The 27963-nt window shown below is 39.9% G+C and overlaps 1 protein-coding gene across 1 annotated transcript; it reads right to left on the bottom strand.

The window, feature by feature from the left end:
- Positions 1-549: 549 nt before the first annotated feature.
- On the bottom strand, positions 550-15725 carry LOC143279922 (histone chaperone asf1b-B-like). Its single transcript, XM_076584259.1, has 4 exons — positions 15532-15725; positions 8718-8833; positions 7055-7231; positions 550-6156 (listed from the first exon to the last, which is right to left on the bottom strand). The coding sequence occupies exons 1-4, from the start codon at positions 15638-15640 to the stop codon at positions 5893-5895; spliced, it is 666 nt and encodes a 221-aa protein (XP_076440374.1). The 5' UTR covers positions 15641-15725; the 3' UTR covers positions 550-5892.
- Positions 15726-27963: the final 12238 nt, after the last annotated feature.

Below are 27963 nucleotides of genomic sequence, written 5' to 3'. Positions count from 1 at the left end.
CCCAAAGAATACACATGCCTGTAAGTTTAACCCACAAACATAGCCTGAGAGATGAAAGCAGCAGTGGTTGTATCAAAAGCCATGGAACCGCAGACCTGTGTAAATGGAAAACCTGCAAACATGCACTAGTGCGACAGACATATGCCAGTAGTCACCAAATTCAAGTCATTTGCTTTATGTGCAACTCTCATTATACAAAAAACAATATTTTGATCCTTGCATGTAACTCTAACATTATACAAAACACTACTATGATCCCTGTATGCTCTATCAACCCCCACCATGGAAATAAGTTTCCAATGACCCCTACAAAGGAAAAACAAAACTACTGTCTCACAATTTTCATCTGAAAAATCTTAAGTTAAAGAACATCTTGCCAACAGACAAAGCTAGTGATTACAAAAGACCAGAATCCAGAATACGATAATGTACACACTAAAACACTGATTCAAACTGTGCTGCCTCCAAAAGTACCGGGTAATGCCCTATTGGTCCCAGCAACTGGACAAGCCATCTCATTACTGAGGACTCACCTGGATTAACTTAGTCTTTTTTTTTCTTTTTTCTTTTTTTTTTTTAATTACCTATAAGGTGAAACTTTTCCCCACACTTTCAACTCATGCACCTAAGTTATAATATGGTGCATCAAGTGTATGGTTAAAATCTTTCAAAATGTGATTGTAAATAACTTTCGAATCAAGGCTGATGACCTTCATGACAATAAATAGGAATGAAACCCTCACACAAATCTGAAGAAAACAGCTCACCAGGGGCCGTGGGTGGATGGATAGGACGGATTCAAGAAGGTGGACACTGACAATAAAAAAAAATTGATGAATATCATGATGCAACACGTAAAAAGAGTTCTGATGATGATGATAAGGGTTTTAACATCACTTCAACACTGCCTCAGTGTCGACAACAACCAATTATCATTACTCAACTTCTTGTTTATCAAATTTGGAGGCTGCGCCTACAATATGAAATGCCTTGTGGTGAGTGAAAATTGCTAACTCAGCCAGCAGAAGGTGCCTGTGTGGGCAAACTAGTCTTTCTTCACCACTCTGTAACTTCCTTATTTGGTCTTCACATACTGGGCATATGAAACATATCATCACACCCAGTGACATAAACAATACTAAAGGTCACTGAATCACCGAGGGAGATGGGACTAGGAACTCGACAAGGGAGGGAGGAGCCAAGAGAGCAGAACCCCCACTGAGAGCCTTCTGAGGGCACTGAGGAGAGAGGACGGACACCAAACCTTGTGAGGACATGTCAGGCCCCACAGCAATGCTAGTCACAGTACAGGCACAACTCTCAACAAAACCATCCTCCCACTGGGATAGCTTGGGAGGGGGTGGGGTGGCGCCACGTCTCCAAGCACCCATCGCCCCAACCACAAATGGGAAAACCTGTGGGGCTTCTGTGACCTGACATTGTCTATTGAGAGAGCACTATCCCAGCCTGTTTCATCCCTCATCAGGTGGCATGTGAGGCCACGCTGTTGAAACTATTCATTCCAAAAACCTTTGAGCCCGACAGAGAAAGTAAAGCAATATCTAGATTGAGTGAGAAACAAATCAAACTAAACGTCTATAACTGATGCAAACAATGTACTAAATGAATTTAATTCTGAAACAAAAACATCCCAGAAAGCCCTACAAAACAACAAGCATGTAAGAAATTTAACATTTCAATTGCATACAAGGTTGGCAAAGACAGCTTAAGTAGATAATCTACTTCTCTCATACAGCAGTGGCCATGTAGAATAGATTATCAGTTCCAGACAGAAATGACATCTGATTGGCTAGCAGATGGAGGACGAAGAGAGGGATGTCTTATTACTGAGTTAGCTGCAAATTTTGTCCAACCAGAGCAAACCATTAGGCCTTAATTGCATCCGTTTGACACGGTACAGTATAACCACCAAACAATAAAAAAGACTGACAGACAGTAAGACCGGGGCAAGAATTTTTTTCTTCTTTTCTGAAATTCTTCCTTTTTATTTATTTATTTATTCTAATTCTCTAATTTTATTTTCAACTACAACAGTGAAGAGTGCAGTACAGGAAGAAATGTGATCTTTTTTTTTCTTTTTAGATAGGTGAGGCAAGCAGCATTGTTATAAACTCCATAGTTTGTGGGAGTATGCAGGTATACCAATGAAAAGTACCCCCCCCCCCCCCCCCCCCGAATTATGTTCAATTACAGTTTAGATACACTATATCATGACCCACTAATGCAGACTCCAGAAAGGGTCCAATCCATGTCCTGTGCATACGACTTGTCCACCCGAAACTGAAAGTAGCTGTGGCAAGTAGCCTCCCTTAGCATTTCAGCTCCTGTTTATGCATACATCACCCTCTTTTCAGGCAGCTGTATTCCATTCTTATATCCACCTATACATCCAGAGATGCCAACCCCTGTCAAGTGTTTGCAGGAACAATCAGGAAATTTGGATGGAACACTTGTACTCAAAATTTGGTAGGAACATATTGAATTTGGTAGGAACACTCAAACTCTGAGCCACACACTAGCAAAAGTGCATTTTATCTACAATGCATACAAACACTTGGGCCAACCTGCAACACGGTGTAACTGCTTCGATAAAGCTGACTGGTCCACTCAATAGTTTCAATGTAAACATGCACGGATTAGCTGAGCATCAAGTAAGACCAAGGTCAGTAGTAACTGCTCTGGCCTCATGATCCCAATGACAAGAGTGTCTGGGTAATGTCACGACAGGAAAGATGGTGACCATGCTACTGCGTCGAAAATGAACTTGTCAGAACAATTCTGATGTTGGCGTAACATTGTAACAAACTGCGATCGAGCATAACAAAATACGGCAAAATTGTAACAGTTGGCATTTCTGCATCCAAGTAGCTAATTTTATGTACATTTCCAAAGCTATCTTTCTCCTCATTGACCGTTCCTCTACTGTTACGTGTTGTCATGTTTTCTAACAATTTAGGCAACTGATTAACACGCAGGCCCCACCAACTCGCTGCCATAACTCTCTTCTCTGCCACCCCTCTCTGCCATCCACAAGGACTGTCAGTCCTCTCCAACATGGAATTCCGGAATGTAGATCACTGTTCAGCAAAACAGGACGACCCACCTTTGGCAAGGTGATGAACTTGCTTCCTCAAAACACTCCGCCGCAGCGACAGCCATGTCTTCACTGCTCCATCCCTTCATTTTCTTTTCGAGATACAGGTATGGATATCCTCCCTTGACGTAGGGAGGAAGGAGACAGAGGATCAGTTGTGACGCATATCCTGCACCTAAGCCTCCACTGCCGTCATCTCTCAAGAGGCAAAAATGGAATTTGATCTTGAAAAGTTATGTCATACTAGTTTAACCATAACCATGTCACGTATTCCACTGTCCCAGATGCTTTGCAATCGATGACTGCATAAAAATCATCTGACACTGAAGTAATTTACATATAACACACACACATTTTTTTTTCTTTAAATCACAGGTACAAAATTAATATTGCAAACAGAATACAAACTCTACCTTAGACTCTATTAACATTCATGGTATCTTTTCCCTTATAAAATCACATTTAGTATGGGGATACAGTGATGGAAAACAAAATATACGGCAAGTTACCCCCCTTCGTTTAATCCTCCAACACCTCTTATACATGTATGAAGTGTCCTCTTTCTTTAAAGGCAGAATACAGAAAAAAAATTAGAAGCTAGAATGTAGGGAGGGTATTAGAGTGAGTTATCACTAATGTAAGTTACATGTCACAAAAACGACCTCAAAACTGCTTACATTGCAAACAAATCTTTAACAATGGGCCCAATACTGGGCCCTACTGTTTACAACCGTTTCAGATGAAACAGCCAGATCAGGGGTTTATAAAGTTTTGAATATTTGGAGTGGCACCTCTTTTGCATGACGTTATAAGCTAAGAATATCTTAACTGACCTTTCCACTCTCTGCTGCGATCAATAAATGCTGAGTGTGTTGGTGTGCTTGTGAGCAGTAGAGCAACTCAAACTTTCCAGGTGACTGGTTCACATGGACAGTGCATGTCAACAATGGCTTCTGACCCAGTTTCTTCTGTCACAAGGCAGACGACAGAATCAGACAAAAGGGAAACTCTGTGCTTTCCAGGATTCGTAGTAAGTCTTAAGTGTGTATAAATTTTGAAGGAATTTTTTTTTATACTTTCATCAACTCACTGGATGATAGAATATGGGAGGAAGTTTCATATTTTGTCCCCTGCTAACTCGTTATGTTACTGATCAATTTGCAAAATTTCAGTTCATAACTTCTAATACTTTTTTGTTGGTTGCGATTTTATCAGCTAACCCATACAATTGTGTTGTCTGTGGGGAAAGTCAGGGGAGCAACTTGGCAGTACTGAGTGTATTGAAGTATGTGTGGCAGTTACCAAATTAGTTTCCCACAACATCACTTCTACCAGTGGGTACAAGCACTGGAAATTCAATTGGATCACTTCCAAGAATAAAGGCTGTCATTAAAACCACAGGGCATATCCGTTCTGATACTATACATACACTGTATAAAGATAATCATCTGAATTCCAGGGTTTCAGTACTGCAACCAGATAGGTAGTTTTGCAAGGTTTCACAAAGCTCTATTTCCAATTTCATGTTTCTATCCCCTCATCGAAACATTCATAAGAATTCCATAGTTCTGTATGCATAGTGATTTAAAGCTGGTAAAGAGTAGCAAAACTTCAGCAAAGGAATACCAGCTACTTTTATTTCCCCAGAAAAAAATTCTATTAGTTCCAAAGTAACCATAATGTACAGCTACCCCCCACCCTCACCCACCCTAAATTCTTTCAGTTCTACCACAATGTCACATGACATGATACATTTCTTACAGAATGGACAGACAGAATATAATACAGTGTATTATTACACACACACAGAGAAGCAACCGAACTCTGATAAGACTGAATACACCACACAAAGAAATAACTGAACTCGAACCATTCATAAAACACAAAGCTGTCCAGAACTTGAAACACACATCCTCTGTTCAGAGCCACAACCACACATCTCCAAAATGGCCTTTTTGGGTAATCGCCAGTTGAAATATTCAAACAGCCATGTACATGACTTTCACAAAAAAGAAAGAAGAAGAAGAAGAAAAAAAAAAGACTGACGTGTTTCAAATCATCAATATGTAAACGAATTGCTTGAACGCAATTAGTCAAAACATCAAAATTCATATTTTGTTTTTGCCTGTGAAAACATTCTTCTCAATGATTTTTTTTTTTTTTTTTTTTTTTTTTAATAATCATAATCAAACATTGTCATTGTTATCTTGTGGCTCCAAATGTTTGGCTCTTATGTGATCTTTCCCCTCAGTTTCATAGAAAGCATTTTCAGACACAACAATGCACTGCCTGTGTGACAGGCAAGAGTCGGATGAACATCTTTTATGCAACAGCCATTTATTCGATATTTCTCAATGATTTAAAATACAAATATACTTTTTTTGTCTTTTTCTAAACTTTTAGTGTATATTATAAATGTGCAAGAATCGGATGAAGATATTTTATGCAACCTTTATTAGGTATTATTCACTGATGATTAATAATATGAATGTAACTACTATTTTTTTTTAAATAAAAAAACAAAACAAAAAACAACCAAACTTTGTAACTTTTAGAGCATATTACACATGTGCAAACAAACTACAAAAACTGGAACTACCCCAGAAAAGAACAACACATATATCTCTTTTTAATATATATGCTTGGAGATTCATGGTTGTGGCTCTGAACAGACGACATCAAACTGCCCAATGCTGTACACAGAGCTGATCATGGTGTGACTGTGGCTGATGAGATGACGTGGTGGGGGCCGAGCGCACGATGATGTGAAAAGCCGGTCATGAAGGCACTCCACTGAACAGTTTCTCAAGCTCATCCATGCTCTCTTCTGCAGGAGGCAGCGGTTTATGGAGCACGGGGAAATCAAAGTTGGAGTCGTCCATCTCATTGGACAGGGACTCAGTGTTCTGCTTGGGCATCACGTTTTCCAGGTTCTCCTTAATCTGCTGCCTCTGACGCTGCTCCTCTGTCTGCTCCTCATTCAGCCACTGGATGTTGAAGCGGGTCACACGGGGCTTGTCGGCCAGAATGTTCCGCGTGATCTGCACATGTCAACACAAGGCGTGAAAATCTCTTTTATATGTGCATGTGCATGCAAGTCAGTTTCTTCTTTATGGGCTGCAACTACCACGTTCACTTGTATGTACAGGAATGGACTTTTACGTGCATGATCGTTTTTACCCGACCATGTAGGCAATCTTTCTCCGTTTTCAAGGGTATGTGTTAGTTTCAGTGCGTGAGTGCGCGTGTGTGATGGAGATCATGCGCACCCTCCATCACGTGCAATGGCGTTTATGTGTATTTGTATGTGCACGCATGTTTATGTGTGTGCACGCGCACGTGTATGTGCATGTGTCCAATGTGTGTGCGTGCAAGTGCATGAGTGTGATTTGCTCTTCAGTGATGTCAACACATGCCAAGTAGGGATTGCCTTCTGTTACTGGCATTTTGACAACTTCAATCAACCGTTAGGGAACCTTTCACTTTGATTTTGGCGCTCTGACAAGTCACTCTCCTCTCAAGGCCTCTTCACTATGGGGTTAACAAATGCTATTTTCGAAAGAGCATTCCATTTTCATTTTTGACAGGCAAACGATATAGAATAGCCCACCGACCCCCCCCCCCCCCCCAAATCTGTGTACCTTTCAGAGTGGAGCTCTTCTGTGGAATTTTGCCACAGGACAACATCTATGTTGCTGAGGTTCTTTCTCAGTGCACCAAGTGAGTTCTGCATATGGAACCTTGGTTTATCATCTAATTCGAAAGATGTGACACTCAGTTTTCATTTTCCAGACAAAGTTCCTTCCAAGCGAGGGAGAGACAGGGATTCAAACCCAGACCCCCATGGACACAGTATTGGCATCTAGATAAGCCTCCAAACCACTCTGCCACCTCTAGGCAAAGATGACACAAAGAACATGAGCAGCAAGAGACTCTTACCTTGTCGTACTGTGCCGTGGCAGGCATGTTCTCCTTCAGCTCAGGGTCATCATATTCGTTGTTGACAAAGTAACCCACACGGATGAACTCATGGCCCCTGTATGAGCAAGTCAGCAACACCACTGTCACACCAAGGGCATCCGCATCTGGAATCCGGTTGGTGTCAGGGGGACCTGCCTGCAATAAAAACAGCCATACAAACTAGTAAACGATTCTTTTAGTACATAAGGTTCATAAGCATTACCAATCAAATTCGTAACTGTCTTATTTTACCTGAACTCAGTAACAGCGCCTGGTAAAGGGTGGAGATTTTTCTGATCTCCCAGGTCAACGTATGTGCAGACCTGCTTGTGCCTGAACCCCCTTCGTGTGTATACGCAAGCAGAAGATCACATATGCATGCTAAAGATCCTGTAATCCATGTCGGCGTTTTTGGGTTATGGAAACAAGAATATACCCAGCATGCACACCCCCGAAAATGAATGAGAGTATGGCTGCCTACATAGCGGGGTAAAAAAAAGGTCATACACATAAAACTTTAAAAGTCCACTTGTGTACATGTATACGAGTGAACGTGGGAATTGCAGCCCATGAACAACGAAGATTTTACTTGACAGGACTGTCATCTGGCCTATATATATATATATATATATATATATATATATATTACAAATTCAAATTATAACAGGTTTCAAAGCTTACTCATGACACTGAGAAGGACTATAAACAGTTTCGGACTTTATCAATATTGAAGAACAAAATAATATGAAATCTTTTCTTTAAAGAAAAAACAATTAAAACGCTACTCTTTCACCTTGTGTGTGTCAGACTGCATCTGAGCATGCATGCAAATACACAAACACATGGCTAGAGTGCGTACAAACAAACATAATAGTTATCCTTTTCTCCCAACAAAACGTATCAATTCAATCACTGATGTAAGAACATGGGAAAGTGTACTAAATGGGGATGCCTAAGTCTTTTAGTTTTAACACCACCAACAAAAAATAAGCATCATTCACTAACAGTAACAGCAAAAGACAGTTGATATTAACGACAATCACAAGATCAACTAATCTGATTATGCAAGTCTAGAAAGAAATAATTAAATAATTATTAAAAAAAAAAAAAAAAAAAAAAAACCAACCAACATTTTAACCAAAAAAAAAAAAAAAAAAAAAAAAAAGCAGCAACTGAGCAAGATGGGGAATGGAAGACATTATAATTTTATCTGTTCCAAATATTGAACTGCTAAATTATATCCGGAACATATGGACATTGCTAATACAATGTCGATCTACATGCCATGGACCAGTTTTCTCCTTAAATGTTCATATGGTGATCTGTGTTAAACATTTTTATCTATTATCATTCGAAGTCAAAACTCAAAGAAACCCCAATTTATGAAAATAAAACCACTTTCCTTCACACATACACTGATACAACAAAATACATTAATGATTAATAACAACAACCTTACACTCACTGACTCAGTTACAAACAATGTAATTGCATCTTTAATTAATTCTACTAGCACTGACTTGTTGAAACAAAATAGACATCCCATTTGTTGAACAAACAAACACAATGATTACCTCACAAATAAAATGCAATCAAACAGACACCCCATTCACACAAGCAGAACTTCTGCACAACTGATTACCTCAAAAACAAACATGTGTCTTCCCCCTGGGACAGGACCCACTAAAATGGTCTCCAGCACCTGATCACAGTCCATGCTCTCTGCTGAACCAACATAGATGATTTTCCATTCCAAATCTGAAAAAAGGGGGAAAAAATGTGTGTGTAGAATTCTTTCATGGTTTGTCCCTAACATTTTTTTTTTTTTTTTTAACCAATTTTAATTTATGCAACCCTATCATCTGCATTAATGTATAAGAATACTCCCAACATAGCCATGTTAGGTTTGTCTGCTGTAGTCTCAGTGCCTGTAGTTCACATGGACCTATATGTAAGAGTCAGGTTTGTCTGCTGTAGTCTCAGTGCCTGTAGTTCACATGGACCTATATGTAAGAGTCAGGTTTGTCTGCTGTAGTCTCAGTGCCTGTAGTTCACATGGACCTATATGTAAGAGTCAGTCATATTTGACTACAAGTACAACCATCAGAACAGCAGAGGAGGTTAACTCCTGTCCCAACTAACTGGGCTAGAAAGTAGAATCTGATGACAGTGGAGAGTGTCTTGCCTAAGTAAAGTACATCCCCACTCTCTTGGCCAAGAGCTTTAGGACAGTCAGCGTTGGGATGGTTCCCAAAGGCCAACTAGCCCCTAATGCTGCAGCACTAAGAGCCAGTGCACCTTCCTACATAAACAGAAGTGACCATGCACTGCTGCTGAGTCGCTGACAGTGTTCAGCAGTGCTTGTTCTGATTCAACTTACACAGGACATCACCTTCTAGGCTCCCATCTGACAACAATAATAATCACTTAGTCACGGAGCCAAGCTGGGTATCTCCTACAAATTAGAGACCTCCACCATATCCCTCTGACCAGTCTGACACGCAAGTCCTTTACATAGTAATACACTATATTACAGGGAACTCAAAGTTACAGTCAACTTAGAGCAGAGCATGAAAGGCTACAGACAGAATATGAAACATTATTTCAAGAAAATACAATGATGATGAATCAGGGTGACAAAAATGATGTTTATTCCAGCATCAACCAGGCTGTGTAAGATAACAGACACCTGGAGCACTGGCCAGGAATTTTGAGCAATAATGCCAGTATCCCTAAGATGCATCTGTCAACTGTGAAGTGTATCACAGGGATCAGGTTCGACATCGGTCATCGGTCATTGACGCATTTAATTTTGAAATGACCTATTGTTTTTCAAGTTGCCAGGTCACATGACATTGTTTTTATGACCAGTCAGTCAACCAAAGTAACCATCTCTCTCTCTCTCTCTCTTTAACGATCGCGATCGCTTTGTCGTCTGCTCCTACAGGAAATGACTATAAACTGGTTTATTAAAATACGGATCCGTGACGAAACGAAATCCGAAACGAATCTTTATCACTGCCTTTCGTGAACTTCAGCGAGAAGAATTGGCGTTCCCACTTTTGCATTAACCGAGTGCAGTTCCGGGAAAACTGAAAGTAGACTTCTGCTTTCAGTTAACAATCAGACAAGCTGCTCTCTGTCAAGCTGGGCAAGGTGGCACCCAAAGATGCCCTCGGTGCATGGAAGGCTGCAAAACCAAGGGTTGTCCTTGCGTCATCTTCCCGCAAGGCATAATCGCCTGACAGCAGTAAATGAGCCAGTCGTATATGTTTTCTAGTCAACGCAGAAGACCAGAACATTGCATTTTCTTGTCAGAAATCAATGACATTCTTAACTTCTTTTTTTTCTAGTCAATGAATGACCAGAATGGCCAATGTATTACATTTTCCTTTCATTTGTGCATTATTAAAGTTTGAAAAAGCCCGGGACGGGTGATATTTGACCTATTGATTTTCAAAATGACCTACTGATTTTATGTTCTTCCGGTCATATGACCTATTGTCTATTGAACCCAACCTGATCTCTGGTATCATTTTGGCCGTGTGAACCCAGTCTTCCCATTTCAGCTTATCACACACTCAGCCCTGGGTAGCTGTTTGTCATGGGCTGAAAATAAAATCCATCTCTGTTTGGGCTCAAACCTGCACTCTTCAAGTTGTCAATGAAGCTAACCATTTTTGCCACAGTATTAGGTCCTCACCACTTGATCATTATGTTACTATTTGTTAGTCATCTGTCAGTATTTCACTACTTGAACAAAACAAAGCAAACAAAATGATCACACTTGATAAATGGTGCCTTGACAGTAATTCGTACAAATCTAGGACCATGAGTTTCACCAGCGTGGTCTTTTTTTTTCTTTTCTTTTTTTTTTCCATAGTTTTACTGTAGCATAGTCTAAGGTGTCAAATCATAGAAATTATGCTAAAATTGTATGAATAAGGTCTGAGGCCTTAACATCAAATTCAAATAGGACAAATAATTCTCACTATCCACTTGATTTTGATGCTGTTATTGTTTATAATTTATACAAAGTTTATTAAATTATTTTGTATTCTATGATAAGAAGTACAGAATCTTAGCAATATTTTGTGCAAATGTGTGTGTATCACTATCATGTGTACTGTATGTTCCAAAACCAAAGGTTAGCAATTTGTGTGTGTGGGGGGGGTTGGTTGTAGTACATGTACTGATAATCTTTCAACATTGCATAAGTGCATTCTGCAGATTGCTGATCAGGTGTATTAATTTTTTCCTTTCTTTTTACTGCATGTGATGGGTGGGATGAGTGTACATACATCTTTATGTACATGCATGTATGTATACATGAGTACGTATTATCTAAGTACATATTACTGAGTATAAGTTAACTGACCAGTTAATATTAACATGCAAAGTGTTTTAATTCTATTGTATGGATGATGTCATACACACGCATGTTCTATTCTGAGCTCTGATTCCGAAGAAAGCAGTACGTTTCTTAAAGTTTTGGGCCCACGTTGAAAAGGTTGATCATTCTGGTACCATAATAATGATAATATTGATAACCAAAGGAGCGTTTGCATTAAGATTTTCTGGATATCAATCTGTATTAGTTGCTGTTGCAGCCAGTAGGTGCAAGATGAAATTGGGAGGGGGATATAGGTTGATCATTTCTGGTGTCAGTTTAAACTTCAAATCCATGGAAACAGTGATCAATCAACCCAGTTGGGTAACTGCATGCAGTGCTCCTTTCTACACTGCTTCTCCATGATACTTCTTCTTCTTCCTTGGCAGCGACCAATCAGCTAGCTGATTATTCTGTCACTTATGCATGGGCATGATTTTTAATGGAGACGGGAGGCCCTTGACACAAAGGTGTCGATGGTCTTGGCCTCTACAACGTCCTGGGGTAGCTCGTTCAAGTCCCTGATGGTACAGGGAATGAACGCCTGCTGTCTGTACTGCGTTCTGCACTGTGCAGTGAGCTGCTGATCGTGGCCGCAGTGTTGGCGCAGAGGTGCAGGGCGCAGGCTGGCTTTGATGCCTTCGGTGCTGACCAGGTCGTTATGGATATTGTACAGCATGGATAGGCATGCTGTACGTCATCTGTCCTGGAGGCTGGGCCACTTCAGTTATTCAAGCATGGCAGTGGGGTTAAAGGTGCTGTTGTAGCACCTCTAAACGAAATGGGCTGCCCTGCGCTGCAACGCTTCAAACTTGCTGATGTTCTGCTCGGTGTGTGGATCCCAGATGCTGCTGGCGTACTCCACGATGGGTCGCATGAAGGACTTATAGGCCATTTCCTTGATCTTCCTGGAGCTGACTTTGACATTTCATCGCAGGAAGTCTAGGGTCTTGTTGGCTTTGTTGCACAGGTGGTTGATGTGCGTCTCCCAGCTAAGATCGCTGCAGATGGTGACACCTAGATACTTTGCACTGGTGACGGTCTCCAGGATATGGCCGTGCAGACAGTAGTCAAAGTGGAGGGGGTTCCTGCTGCGGGTCACAGGCAGGTGGTGCATTTTCCATGATGAAAGGCCATGTCCCATCTCTTCTCCCACTCAGCAAGCTGGTTGAGGTCTTGTTGTAGATGGTCCTGGGCTGTTGGAGAAGTGACCATGTTGAAGACCACCATGTCGTCTGCGAACAGACATGACCTCGTAGTCAGGATGTCGGGCAGATCATTTATATAGTTCAGGAACAGACAAGGCCCCAGAACGGAGCCTTGTGGGACTCTGGTTCTGACTTGGACGAAGCCAGAACGCTCTCCACTGACAACCACTGCCTGCTTTCAGTCTCTCAGGAAGTCGGCTAACCAGGTGTTGATCTCTCCTCGAACACCATAGTAGCTGACCTTGTGAGACAGGAGGCTATGGTTGACCCTATTGAAGGCCTTGGCAAAGTCCAACACCAAGATGTCGGTCTGCTTCCCGCTCTCCATGTTCTCAAACAGCTCGTTGGTGAAGTCAAGGAGTTGGGTCTTGCAAGATCTTCTCATGCGGAAGCCGTGCTGTTGGTTGCAGAGGATGCCGTGATGTTTGAGATGGTTCATGATGGTGCTGGTCAGGATGTGCTTCAGCACTTTACAGCATACACTCATCAGAGAGACTGGTCTGTAGTTTGCCGGGTTGTACTGCTCTCCTTTCTTGAACACCGGCGTAACATGAACAGTTTTCCAATCAGCCGGTATGGTGCCGGTATTGACTGAAGACTGGAAGATGATGGTAAGTGCTGGTGCCAGTTCGTTTGCCAGCTCCTTCAGGATCCTCGAGCTGATGTTGTCGGGTCCCGGTGCTTTTCCAGGTTTCAGGTTGCTGATGAGCTTATTCACCCCGTGGATGTCTATGTCAACCTTGTCTAGGGTTGGGAAGTCTCTGAGTGGAAGTCTGCATTTTTCCTGGAATTCCTCCTGAGAGAAGGTCTGGCCGCTGCCAAATACAGACTGGAACTGGCGGTTCAAGATGTCTGCCTGTGCTTTTGGGTTGGACACCAATCTGCCTTCTTCCTTCAGTGGTGTGACACGGGCGTTGGACGACTTCAGGTGTTTTATGTACAACCAGAAGCACTTTGTTCTTGGCTGCCTGCTCAAGAGTCTGCTTTGTCAAAGGTGTCGAGGTAGGACCAGTATGCTTGTAGATGGCGCTGGACCTCTCTTGCTTGTGCTGCTGTTTCAGGTCTTCTGTCCCTCGCTTGCTCATCTTCTTGAAGACGTGGTCTCGTCTGTTGATGGGTCCGCGTAGGGCTGGGGTGATCAAGGGCTGGCTTACCTTGTCACAGACCTGCTTGTGGGGGATGAACTGCTTGACAGCTGCATGAAGAGTGTCTCTGAAGCAAGCCCACAGCTCTTATGCAGTAGCAGTGTCCTTCATCTCTTCCAAGGTGTTGGTGAGGTCAGTCACGGACGTCCTGAGGCTCTCCCAGTCCGCCTTCTTGTACAGTGGGATGGAGCACGTGCCTGCTTCCTCTTCTGTGTGTAAACCACCAACTCACAGTAGACTGCGGCGTGGTTGGACAGCCCAGGTAGGACTTAAACTCACGGGATCAGCTGTGGGTTGTTGGTGATGAATAAGTCCTGGCTGTTTTCCTCTTTAGTGGTTCTTCTACAAGTTGTTCGAGGCTGTAATCGTTCAGCATGCTGATGAAGTCACGGTGTAGTCTGGGGTATACAGGCTTGGGTTTGAGGGCCATCAGTTTCCAATCCCAACTGGGAAAATTCAGGTCACCGCCGATGACGCGATGAGCATTGGAAATCATAGCGGCCAGCTCCAGTGATGTGTTGAATTGGATCAGGCTGGCTTCATCTCTGTCATCTGGTCTGTAGTATGCGCAGATGTACATGTACCTTCTACCTTGGATCTTCAGCCTCACCCAAATCAACTCAGTCTACCTGCAGCTCGTTGACTTCATAGCTGTTGATGGATATATGCACCGCAATCAGGGCACCACCTCCTGACCGGTTCCTGTCCTTGTGGTACAACTTGTAGGTGTCAGGGAAGATCTCTTGAGTCACCGATGGCGGGGTCAAGCCAAGTTTCTGTGCCAATAACAATATCAGGGCGCACACTGTCTAAAAGGTTGAGAATGTCTGGTTTCTTGCCTGGGGCAGAGTGAAAATTGACATTAATCAGGTGCAATGGTCTTCTTTTCCACCTGTCTTGCTAGCTTACGCGTGATGGTGTAGAGGAATGCAGGGGATGCTGTATGTGGGTTTCAGTCGGGGTACTGCAATTTTCTGACATATCTGGTAGGGAGGGGATGGATAAAAACTGAGAGCTCAACACCATGCAGATCAAGGGTCAGGATCAGGATTCCCACAAATGGCACAAAACCAAGGAACCTCCTCCCCAAGATCTTAATGATGTTGATAGTGCTGGGTGTCAATACTCCGACAGTGGGCATGGTACCACTGTCCACAGGTGTTGCATGCTAAACCCCTCTCTCCCCAGTCTACAGCCTGGTCACAGGTTCCACAGAGCCATGAAGAATGGGATTCTGAAGTATTACTGTTCGTAGGACCGGGGTTTGGCTCTGGAGCAAAAGAGTTGCTCAGCAGCTTGCTAAATACGGTAATACAAGCCTTTGTCGACAGTAGGAGGGGAAGGTTGCAGATTTCCGTGTTGACGAGCGTGCGATGGTATCAAAAAGGAGACAGTAGTCAAGACCCGATGAGCTAAAGAAAGTTTTGCTAGAAAAAATTACTGAGTCCAAACTGGGGACAGTCGGTGTGACAGCATCACACATAAAGATCTTGAGACAGAATATGGTGATGACAAGGATCGACGATTTCAGGTTTGTCCAGTCACCATTTTTAACTGATAACACTTAATGCTCAACATCACTGGACATACCTTACTTTCAGGTTGGTAATTTCTAGACTTATTTTTGCGGCTTAATACACGAGCGCTTACAACAAAGAACAGGAAAGAAACAAATGAAACCAAGTGCACCGAAAAAACAAAAAGCGCGCTTACCTTCCGGGAGGTCTTCGGCGCATTCAAACGTTATTTCGAACTGAAACGGTCGAAGAAACGGTGATGGATTATCCAAAACAGTTACGTTCATTATATTGACAAGAGCCATTGTTAATATGAACGTTTTTCCGTTCCTTAAGACCGTACTTCAGACTGCTTTTATTTCTTGTCGTTGGCGCGAATGTGATTCGCCTTCGTTGCCTTTGACCACGCATGCGTAATCGTCACTCCATATTCTCAGCATTATCTGCCCTTGAACCGAAGTTAACTATGCGTTCAGTAGCTACGATATCTTCAGTCTTCACACACACACACACACACACACATACACACACACACACCCAAGACAAAAAATAACAAACAAAAAAACCAAAAACCCGCACCAGAAAACAGTGTTTTGCTCACCTTTTGGACAGAGAACGAACATTTCAACACAAAACGAGTCGATTTCGACCCAAGGTATTCTAGAAACAAAACAATATAATCCATACAAACAAAAACGTCGAAGAAGGGTGGTAGAATGGTTAAGACGCTTAGTGTCCGCGATGATTTGGGTCTCGCCTTTCTCCCAATACAAGTTTGACAGAAAAATCAAAAAGTCATTCGGACGAGACAATAAACCGAGTTCCCGTGTGCAACACGAACCTCAGTTGAGAAATGGATTACAGGAGGGGCGGTAGGAGAAAAAGAAATGGCTTTTCCGGATTCAGTGTTGCGCGTTCGTGTTTTAAAGCGATGTTAACGTGTACTGTGCGTGCATATCCCATACGCCGTTGCTCAAGGACGACGTCGCGCGCACGCACGCATACACAGCCATGACGTACATGCATTCAGTGTCACCGGTGTGTACATTAAAACAGTATCACTGATACCTCAGTTCTCTGCGGGTACAGTACGCGCGCGCTTCGCATTCGTGTGAGCGTTTGTACGTGCATGTCCCAAGGAGACGGAGCCCGGAGAGATGATGTGGTTTGGAAAAGAAGAGGGATCATGCGCGGAGAGAAAGCCGGCAAACTCGGGAGACTCAGAGAAGAGAGAGAGATCAGAGACGGGGAGGGAGGGAGGGGAGGCGGCTCGCCGAACTGACAAAACGGAACAAAACGATTTTTTTTTTCACGAGGCTACTTTTCTTTCCTTTTTTTTCTTTATATATATATATATATATATATATATATATATATATATATATATATATATAATTTGACATCCAACCTTCAAGGGCAAAATAGATAATTGAATAGATGAGAGAGAAAGAGAGAGAGAGAGAGAGAGAGGAGAAAATTGAACTGAATTGAATTGAACTGATTTTATTTTCTGAGGCCGGGTAATACAATAAGCAAAATAATGCTTTGTTTCATGCAGCCCTCGAAGGGGAAACAGTAACATAAACAAATGGGGGAATCATTATATCAGTAAAGCATGCATATCATAGTCATGGACACATGAATGGTAATTTGACATTTACAACATTAAATAGAGGAGAATAAGATGAGAGAGATATAAGGGGACACTGCGGAGATAGAGAGAAGAGAGAGAGAGAGAGAGAGAGAGAGAGAGAGAGAGAGAGAGAGAGAGAGAGAGAGAGACGGAGAGTACAAAAAGTGAAAATTAACAAAGGTCAACATAACGATTAATCAAAAAAAAAAAAAAAAAAAATTAAAAAAACTAAAAAAAAAAAAAAAAAAAGATAAAAGACTCCCCCCAAAAAAACCCAAACCAAAACAAAATTAAACAAAACACACACACACACACACACACACACACACACACACACACACACACACACACACACACACACACACACAAAAGAACTAAAATAAGCATGCACATGTTACAAAAAAAAAGTAAGAGAGAGAGAGAGAGAGAGAGAGAGAGAGAGAGAGAGTTTATTTATGTGATCTGAAGCATACAATATATCCTCCTCCAATTTTCAGGGAAAGAAACTACGTTCTATTAACCCAGTACGTTGAATGTGTGATACTGGGATACAAAAATCACTGTAACTGTGCATCCAAGACAAAAATTCACTGGAAGAACACTTTTGCTATGCACATAATCAAACGATCCACGATTTGCTGCTGCTGTTGTGTTTCTGTCAGCAGCCTACCCGGTGAGACTGGATACATGCACACAAAACGAGCCAGCTTCCTTTCGGTTTCAGACGATGGAAATTCTTTCGTGGTAAATAGTTTCGTTAATTGTATCATGTGTGAATCACCAGAGGAATTTGAAAGATCCTAGTCAACTGAACAGTGAACCAGTCAACACCATCCTCGGCATATTATTATCGTTTTGATAAACATCCTTCGAGTTTGAGCAACCTCATATATCAGCGCACGGGAATTTATTGCAAACTGCAGATATCTTGTGGCAGTATTGTACATTTGTAAGTTCAAACACAATAGCTCGATTGCTTCAGACATCGTTGACTGATACTGAAAACATGATTCCCAGAACAAGCATCGAAGAGGCGAACAAGCACCTCAATCTCTTGCATAGTCGTGTTAGTGAACTGGAGTCGACAGTAGCAGACCAACATGATGCTCTGAGATCAAAAGACGAAAAGCTGAAAAGCAAACTTGCTGAGATTGCCTCAGTTAAAGATGCAGAAATCGAGAGTTTGAGGCGCAAAATGCGCGAATCGGAGCAGACAGTCGTCATTCTACAAAACCAAATACAACAGAAAGATGAAATGATCGCAAAGCTGCAGCACAACCTGGGATCAGTGGAAACATTACTGACCCATAAAGTTAGTGTGGAGAACCTCCTCCGTGCAATGAAACACGCTGAGAAAGGCCTTAAAGAAGCTGGCATTAGTGGAGAACCAAATAATCAAGGCCCAGCTGTCCATCGAAAAGAATTGCAGTTGAATGGGTTTAATGAGTCCATTTCCAGTCAAGAAGAGCATGTTGAAAGGAAAACCGAGTTGGCAGTGAGGTCAGCAGATACAAAGACTCACAAAAGCAAGAGCAAAAGACAAGGTAGCAAAGAAGGTGGCAAAGAGTTTTATTTGTGAAGAACCTCAACAGGCACATGAAAACTGGCATTGATGGAACTTGAAACAGTCAACAGTAAACACTTCATGTTCTTTCTCTACCACTTTCAATGAACATTTGACAAATGACAACTGATTTTTGTTACTGTATTTATTTTTCACAGTTATGTGTTTTATTTTCATTTTATCGAATTATAAGCATTTTTTGGGGGGAGGTTGGATTGTGACAAAAATCAATTTGAAACAAATGCATGATCGAACCATACAACATCTACAAAAGGATAGTCAGATTTATTTGAAGTGAAGTGATTTTGATATTGAACCAAAAATGTTGAGGCCGAGCTGCCTTCTACATATTTTACCTGCATGGTATGATTTCAACATTGTACCAAGCTGATTTTTAAAAGCATTAAATTATAGTGAACAGTAATAGTACAAAGAATGCTTACTTTTTGCAAGTAAAATTTGCGCTGTTGATCATTTTCTTTGCTAAGAAAGATGGGAGATAAGTCCAGTGTGTTCTGCTGTAATTTTACTTCTGTTTTCATCTTTGATGACATGCAAATTTACACTGGTTATACCCAATGACTGAATGAGATGCTGTACCAGACAGAGTTCTTATTTAGATAGATGTCAGCATCGTTTTATCTCAGTTCTTTTCTTGTTTCATCTTTTTTTGCAAATAGAAAATACTATTCAAATTTAAATGAAAGAAATACACACACACTAACATTGTGTGTGGAACTGGCGCTAGTACAGTTGTAGCAGCAGCACAAATGTTCATGCTGAAATATTTGTATTTGCTGCTACTCTGAAGCATCTGTGTAACAGTGACAAAGAAATTTATTTTTCTTTCCTTCAGAAGACTTTATTATGATACTGGTGAAGGCAGCATCTCTTAAGACCAGGGTTGCCTATTTTTCTGCTTGAATGATTGAGAACGAAGAAACAGTACAGCTGTGTGAAAAACTGATAAGTTTGGAGTAATTTGTGTCTGGTACATTACGCTACTCTGATGGCCTCTCTGAGGTTTTAACCCTCCCCCCTTCCCCTCCCGACCCCCCCAAATCCCCCTTGAAATGCTTATTTGTGTGCCTATTTCTTTTTGCATTATGTCTTTCTATAAAGACACTCAAGGGATGAGATTAATTTTTTCATTTTATGGAATCACTCAGTTCTTCTGAACTTTCTTTTTGATAATTATATCTTTGCAGTACTGGATTTGTTTTCGAAAAGGTCTCACTCACTAAAAATGTTATGTGCACTCCTGCATGAGCACACACATCACAACTCAGGGTCTCCCCTGTTCCCAGTCATCAACGTTTATAAATCAGAAAAACTCCACACAGGTTGAGTGCACAATAAGCTAGTTGGTAATGATTATGCATGCTGAACCTTTCTCAGTTTCTGTCTCTTGCTGAGGACAAGGATTACATGTACATGAATGTGTTTTCCACAGTAACTTAAAGACCGAAGTCATGATTTTTCATTTTCTTCCTAGTAATCCTAGTCACAGACCAGTTGCTTTTAAAGGTCCAGATCTGTGACCTTGTATGTGCAGTGCATGGTGGGATTTAAAACAAGCAATCAACCAAACTTGTGGTAGATTTATCTACTGGCTATAGTTTCTTGTCACCTTTATGCACTTTGAGTCATCAAGTTTAATCGTTTACAAGAAGCCTGAAGACACTGCAGTGCACATATATGTATATGTATAGTTCTTTACATTTCTCAGTAAGTCTGTATTTTTGCTGAAATAAAATTTTGTGACAACCCTAGTCCAGGGAAAAGAAATATTGTTATTTATTTGTTATAATCTTCAGATCTTCATGAAATTTGGTGAAATTGACTGCTTCACAAATTTTGTAGTTTGATTCAGCTGAATTTTTAATTTTAAAGAGCTGCCTGTCACACAAGTTATAATGTTAGTAAAGAAAAGATTGATTTCTTTACTTGAATAATTGTACAATTTGTTGCATTTTTCACATAATTTCGTTTGTTAAATGTGTTGGCTGCTTTTTTGTGTGCATAATTCAAGAATGCTGTTTTGTTATTGACGCATTTTTGTTGATTTTCCCCCCACTCTCAAAGAATGTATTTGATGGTCATTATGTTGCAAGTCTTTTTATGTGCTTTGACACTTTAGATTTAGTCAGATAATGAAATGTCTTACTTTTTTGTTTCTTTTTTTTTTTTTTTTAATTTAAGTTTCCAAAACAAATGTATGACATGGGTGATTTTTACTCATTACCATTTGGTATAAACTTTTATTTATTTTACTTGGTAAATTTTGTTGCAACTAATTACCATGTAGGCTTCCTCCCGTTGACAGTTATATTATATATATTTTTTTCAATGCAGTTTTTGTTTTATTCCTCAGTTGTGATATGTGTATTTTCTTTTTTAATTTCCCACTCACAGTTTGCTCATGTTTTGTGTGCAATACTCTTAATCAGTGTGATTTGTTATTTAAGTCCTTGAGTCAAGATGTATAAATTTATTTATTGACATTCAATATTTTGACTACATACAATGAAGCAAGCGTAGAAAACGTTGTTGTTGTTTTTTTCTCCCTGTTGTTTTCTTTATTATCATTCCAAGATGAACTGTGTATTTTTGGTTATCTTCCAGTGATATTAAACTACAGCATACTAGAGAACATCATAACAGTTGATATTCATGTATATTTCTGCGCGAGACAATATATTTGGTGTTATCTGAATTCTATGCAAATTGTCCTTCCCCCCACCTGCCCCTTTCCCCCCAGTCTCTCTCTCTCTCTCTATGTCTGATTCAAGTCTTTGATTTATTTATTTATTTATTTTTTTTTTTTTGTGATGAAAAAAGTTAGGAGTGTTTTTATTATTGTTATTATTATTATTTTTAACATCATTTCATTAATTTGTACAATCAGGTAGAAGAGGGTAGGGGAAGGGATATATATGCATATATGAAATTTGCACATCCAGGAAATTAGTCCTGTTGTTTCCTGAGATTTAGATGAGAGTTGCTTTGAATATGGAGGCAACATTACTGGGTTCTACAATCCACCTTATTTAAAAAAAAGAAAAAAAAACAAAAAAGAAAGAAAAAAAAAGAAAAAAAACTTTAAAGTTTAAAATGTCATTTCCACTGCCTCTTTGTTGAATCTTTCAGAGAAGACACAGATCTATCTATTACACTTTTTACAGTGGTACTGATCTTTTCCCACCACAGTTCCAAGCCATCCATGCTAATGAATTGTGTGTTTGTGTGTGTGTGTGAGTGTGTGTGTGTGTGCGTGTGAGCCAGGAAGTGAGCTGGATGAATTATGTCATGATGCCTGTATGCGATGAGTGTGTAAATTGATTTATTATTTCTTAATCTACTTTCACTGTAGTTTCAGTGAAATTTGGAATGAAAAGTGCTTTCAGCTCTGTTTCAAATTTTCAGGAAAAGTGTGAATTGAGTCAGAGTATTTGTTATTATTATTATTATTACTACTATTATTATTATTATTATCATTATTATTATGTATTTTAAGTACCACCCTCAGATATGGCTTCTAGGCAAAATAGATGTTTCTCAACTGTATGGTCTTCCCATTTGAGCCAAAAATAGAGCTGTCCGGTTTCTGTGGCCAAAAACCACATCAGTAAAAGTTTGTCTTCTGACAGGTCCCAACCACAATTTCCCAGTCACCAGTCTGTGATACTAACCACCTGGTTGTGACTACTGGTTTCAAATATGAGTTTAATGATTTTGGTGGCTGAAACTTACATATTTGGTATAATTTAAATGAATCTAAAAATCATGGTAAATTAACAAATTTTATCAAGATAACTTCCTCTATATATTTAGGATTACTTTTTCAGTTATACTTTCTTCGTTCCCCTGCCATTAAGGCAATATATATATACATTCTATCAGTACATATAAATTTCACAATGACTATTACAAGGTATTTTCATACACATCGAATATGAGAATGTTCAAGTTAATAACTAAATAAGTACTAATGTTTTCAGATTACAGTGATACAAGATTTGTTTAAACTTTAAGTTATACTTCATTTTAAAAACATTTTTTGGGTGGTATGGTCAAGGTTGATGTGTGTTAGTGGTCGTGGTTTGGATCTGGATGGAGAAAGAACGCATTCGTTCATGTATGCTCGCATGCAAGTGTATGTGTAAGGTGTGTTCTTCATTTTACTGAACTACGTGTACATTTCAATTGGTTGTGCAAAGTTCTTTGTGCCACCCTCCTCTCCAACCTTTTCAAATTTATAAATCTTTGGATAAAAGCAAGCAACAAATATGACCTGGAATGCAGATCAATTAAGTATGAAGGTAAATATTATTACATGAATAATATTCAAATTTCAATGTTCCCTTTACTCCTGTGATCATGAAGCTGATTTAAAGTTGATCGTACTATTGTTATTCATGTTCTGTATGTTGATTATAAATTCATCCTGTTTGAAGCGTTGCATGCAATTCACTCGCAAGTTGCATAGAATTATATCCCAACAGTTGCTGAATCAGTTGGTCATTGCCATGTCGTTGCTGACTTAGTTGGTTATTGCCATTTTTATTTATAGAGTCCTTATTTATGCTAGAGTCCTGTGATGTAACATTACTGCAGCTTGCGTCTCTCTTCACGCTACTCTATTTGTATTGGCTGCTTTGGGAAACTTTACAAATTAATGTCATTGTATTATTTAAAGCTGAGTCCTTGTCTAGAAATATACAATGTAAAACTAAGAGCAGAAAATAATTCCATTCTCAGATAGTTGTTATTTTGTTTTTGACATCAAGGAATATGCTGTTCATTTTAATTCAGTTCATCTTAACCTTCGCTGGCTATCGTTGGTCGTACACGACCCAGAAGGATACAAAAACGCAAATAACTCAGCCAAGTCTTAATATTTTTCTACGAAATTTCAGAAATGCTTCCTACACTGAAAAGGCCAACTTTTGCCAAAAAATGAAAAAAATTCATATTCATTAATTAGTTAATGAGTAATTAAAGGTGGCGTTTTAACTACACACGGACGCTTGTGTGGGTCGTGTATGACCCATGCTTTTTAAAGAGGAAAAAACGTGGTCACCCCTGGAAAGCTCGTGTGGGTCATGCACAACCCATACCTTTTTAATAGTGATTTCAGAAGGTTTAATTTGCAATTAGTGAAGGAAAATAAAGAAGTTTTACTTTCAATAGCCTCACTACCCCACTGCTGGTCAGGCATCTGCTTGGCAGATGTGGTGTAGCGTATATGGATTTGTCCAAATGCAGTGACGCCTCCTTGAGCTACTGAAACTGAAACTGAAGTGTAAGTAGGGTTTGTATGTATGTGCATGTGGTGTTATGCGTTTGTGTGTGCGATCAGTTGTGTGTGCGTGTGTGAGTGTGTGTGTGTGTGTATGTGCATGTGTGTGACTCCATGAGCATGTGTTTCTTCTGAGTGTATGTGTTTGTGTGAGTCTGTGTGTGTGTGTGCAAGCGCATGTGTGTGTAATCAGTTGTTACGATATGTTTTCCTTTCCTGTGTTTTGTTATAAGCTTTGAAGGAATGTACAGGTTTTTGTCTCTTTACAAAGTATAGGTCGTGCACGACCCACACAAGCTTTGGAGGAATATACAGGTTTTTGTCTCTTCCATGTGTAGTCAAAAGCGACAGCGGTATGGGTCGTGGACGACCCACATGAGCTTCTGTGTGTAGTCAAAAGTGACAGCCAGTGAAGGTTAATAATGTAAGTTCCAACAGCTGATTCTGTTTTTTGGATTGTCTTGAAATGTATTAATTTTCAAACATTGAAGTTTTTGGTCTCAAAATTTTGGAAGTGATATGAATCTGTATATGTCTGTTTTAATTTTTCTATCTCTTGTGTTGATATATATATATATATATATATATATATATATATATATATATATTATAATTCCATTGCTAGTCTTGGGTTTGGTTGTGCAATAATTTTACTTTTGTTGTTGTTGTTGAGTGTTGTGTCATTTCCATTGATTCCAATATTTCATATAATTTATTTACAGTCTTGCATTCCATGTTATGAAAGATGTTCCCTTTGGGCCACAACTGTACGTAAACTTTTGTTGATAAAGTTTGTGATCGTCATGTTGGCATTGTCAGTATCTGAGTATGAGAACAGTTTTTACCATATTATACTGTGGGTGTGTTGGTGTGTGTTTGTGTGTGTGTGTGTTATTGTGCATGTTGTATAATTTGCAAGTGTATTTTTGAAAAGAATGGATTGGAAGAGATGTCATTGGGAGTACATCAAGGAATGTACAGCCATGTCGAAACACTCAGGTGGCCAAATTATAAATCCATTCTGTTATTTCCAAGCTTTTGATATGGCAGCACTAACATTTGCATCAGGGGTGGGTTGGAAAGGAGACATGGAATTAAGATTGCAATTTGTGTCCATACATAAAACTTTAAAAAAAAAAGAAAAAAAAAAGAAGTGCAAATCTGCCATGTACAAGTTTTTTGTTTTTTTGGGGTTTTTTTTGCGTTTTGTCAGAGTTTGTGTGGAATTTTCTTCAAATATATGACACCATGTGTGGGGTTGTGCTTTTGTTTGTTATTCAGAGTTCATTGTACTTTTCTCCAATGGTTGTGGGACAGATTGTCTTCGCGTGGTTTTATTCTGCACTGTTAACTATATTCTCCAGCTGTGGTTGCGATGATGTTAATTATTATGGAACGACAGGTCATCTGACATGTGTGACCGTCTCAGACTGTGTAATACATTTTTATGTGGGTGTGTGACAGCACCTGCTGTGCTCATTATTATTCTCTGAAAGTGTGTATTTACTGTATACGTGTGTTTGCAGCTGCTCTTTGTATATGTGGGCAGGAAGACATTGTTTTGCCCATTCCTATATATGTAAAAAAAAAACCTGCTTCTCCCTCTCCCCCCTGACACAAAAGTGTTTAGAAGCACCAAAAGTAGCAGCAGTAATTTCTGTAGTGGTGGTAACAATAATACTTATCATATTTCATCAATACTTTATTCATGATTCCTGTGCTGGCAAGCAGTTTTCAGTTGCTTTTGGATAAATGAAACTTTGAAACATCAAACACCTTTTCCCACTCCTGTCAGTTCACTTATGTAAATTTTCAGCATGCTCTAGGCACCCATATGAAGCAAAACAGCGACATAGTCTCTCATTTGTTTTTTTGGTAGCGATATGTGATCGCTGCGACAGAGACTGTCTCTCTTGCATCGGTCTCTTCAGTCACAGGCGACGCTGCTTGGTCCAAGCAGACAGCCCAGTTAGACATTAGGTCGGATATACTCTATCCATGGTCAGCCATGACTGAAGGAGGCCTACTATTCATCATAATGCTGAAGAAGGCATTTTATGAATCAAAATTTAGAAACAGGGTTTGTGTTCAGATTGAAGACATTTGTGGGTTTTTTTTCATATCTTTTCCCCATTCCTCCTGAGCATTGAGCTTCCCCACTCTCCACGGAACAAGGTCAGCGTGTCCATAGTGGTACAGGAGGCACTGTGGCATAACTGGTCATGTGTTGGACTTCTGATCACCAGTGATCACCCATAATCAGTTTCTTCTCTCTCCTTCGTTCGTGGGCTGCATCTTCCATGTTCACTCCTATGTACACGAGTGGGCTTTTATGTGAATGACTGTTTTTACCCTGCCATGTAGGCAGCCTTACTATGTTTTCGTGGGGGGGGTGCATGCTGGGTACGTGCTGGGTACGTTCTCGTTTCCATAACCCACTGAAAACTGACATGGATTACAGGATCTTAAATGTGTGTATTTGATCTGCTTGTGAATACACACACAAAGGGGGTTAAGGCACAAGCAGGCCTGCACATATGTTAACCTGGGAGATCAGAAAAATCTCTCCTCTTTACCCACCAGGCGCTGTTACCTAGATTTGAACTCAGGACCCTCAGATTGAAAGTCCAACGCTTTAACCCCTCGGCTATTGCGCTGGTCTAAACAGAGTTTTAGGCCCCCTTTCAGCATGGTGGTGTGTTCTTCCGGGAAAGGCACTTCACTCCAGTTTTCCTCACTCCACCCTGGTGTGAATGGGGGTTCCTTCCTTTAGTTGGAGAAGGTGAAAAGCGGCAGGAGGAGAGGATTGGGCCCTGCCTTCCCATGCCAAGCCCTAGACACAATAAAGAGGAATTCACTTCCCTTGTGGCTGTAAAACTACACGGCTATGGGACCTTTACCACTGTTATAAATCAAAAGTATACGTCCACTTGAAAACTAAGTATGGCCATTTAATGTTAATCAAAGTATTACAAGGTTAAAAGAAAACAGGGTTGAATTCAAACAGTTACATGTCCGATGCCTTATGTTAAAAAAGTCAGGTTTGCTTCTGTTCACCTACCATTCAGCATTTGTCATAGTTGTTTTCCTCTATTTTTTTTTCTTCTTTTTATTTCAACTAAAGTGTTATGCTTTGGCAAACGTAAACATTTTAAAAACGGGAAGAGGGAGATGTTGCATGTTCATATTGTTGATATTAGTCTTTCGGTTCAAAGTATAAGCATAAAGTCAACTCATCATACATGGAAATTTATGCAGGAGACAGCTATCATCTTTTTTAACTGCTCAGCTGGATTATTGCTCGACTTACTTGGAACACATGCTGTACCTGCTTTTTCACCCCAGAGGTGAGGTTTTACCTTTTGGTTGAAAAGAAAAAGAAGAAAAAAAAAGATTATGTACATTGGGGGGAAAATCAAAACATTGTCATAAATTATTTTAGAAGTTGGTGCCAGGGATATATATATATCTTTCGTTAATTGCCTTTAGTACACATGTATTTCAGTTTTTTTTTCTGTCTCTGTTTCGTCTTGGAATACATTGTTGTTCATGAGTCTCATTAGCTGATTGATTTTTTTTATTTTTTTTTTTTAAACTTCTGTGGCATTTGTTAGATTTAAAATTATATTTTATTTCTGATTGTTTTGGGAATACTGTGTTGTTTTTCTTGCTTTCATTGGTACTTAGTCAACAGCTGGGTGTTTAGCAATATATAATGCTGAAATTTTAATCATATTTGTTGATCTTCAACTTTATTTGGAGTGATAGTCAAATGAAAGAATGTCCATGTTATACTGTTAGCACAGTGAGCAGGTTTATGCGCTAAAGAACTGAATGCAAGACGTCAATGATTAAACTGCATCGTCTCTTTTCCAGACTTTATCCAGTGTCTGTTGCAGTGATCATTTTGCCAAGATCAGTCTCCTTCAACTGTCCATTTTCCAGAGCTGGTTGAATAACCGATTCTTCACATTTTTTTGTTCAATTAAAATTATTGTCTTTGTAAATTTTTGTTGAATGTTGGTTAATTTGCGGACCAAGCAGTGGCATTCAGTTATGACAAAGCTAGATGTTTGATTGAAATCTCGTTGAGATTAAAAACAGTTCATGATTGCTTAATAAAATTTTG

Source organism: Babylonia areolata, chromosome 3 (genome assembly GCF_041734735.1).
Source record: "Babylonia areolata isolate BAREFJ2019XMU chromosome 3, ASM4173473v1, whole genome shotgun sequence".
Taxonomy (NCBI): domain Eukaryota; kingdom Metazoa; phylum Mollusca; class Gastropoda; order Neogastropoda; family Buccinidae; genus Babylonia; species Babylonia areolata.
This window is presented reverse-complemented; position numbering and strand designations above follow the sequence as displayed.

Bases quoted from the DNA above. Each gene is read 5' to 3' on its own strand.
- LOC143279922 (XM_076584259.1), bottom strand. From the start codon at position 15,640: ATGGCTCTTGTCAATATAATGAACGTAACTGTTTTGGATAATCCATCA. The intron at 8,834-15,531 runs GTAAGCGCGCTT...CCCTTTTTTCAG, and splicing joins CGCCGAAGACCTCCCGGAAG to ATTTGGAATGGAAAATCATC. The intron at 7,232-8,717 runs GTAATCAGTTGT...TTTTTATTGCAG, and splicing joins GACACATGTTTGTTTTTGAG to GCAGGTCCCCCTGACACCAA.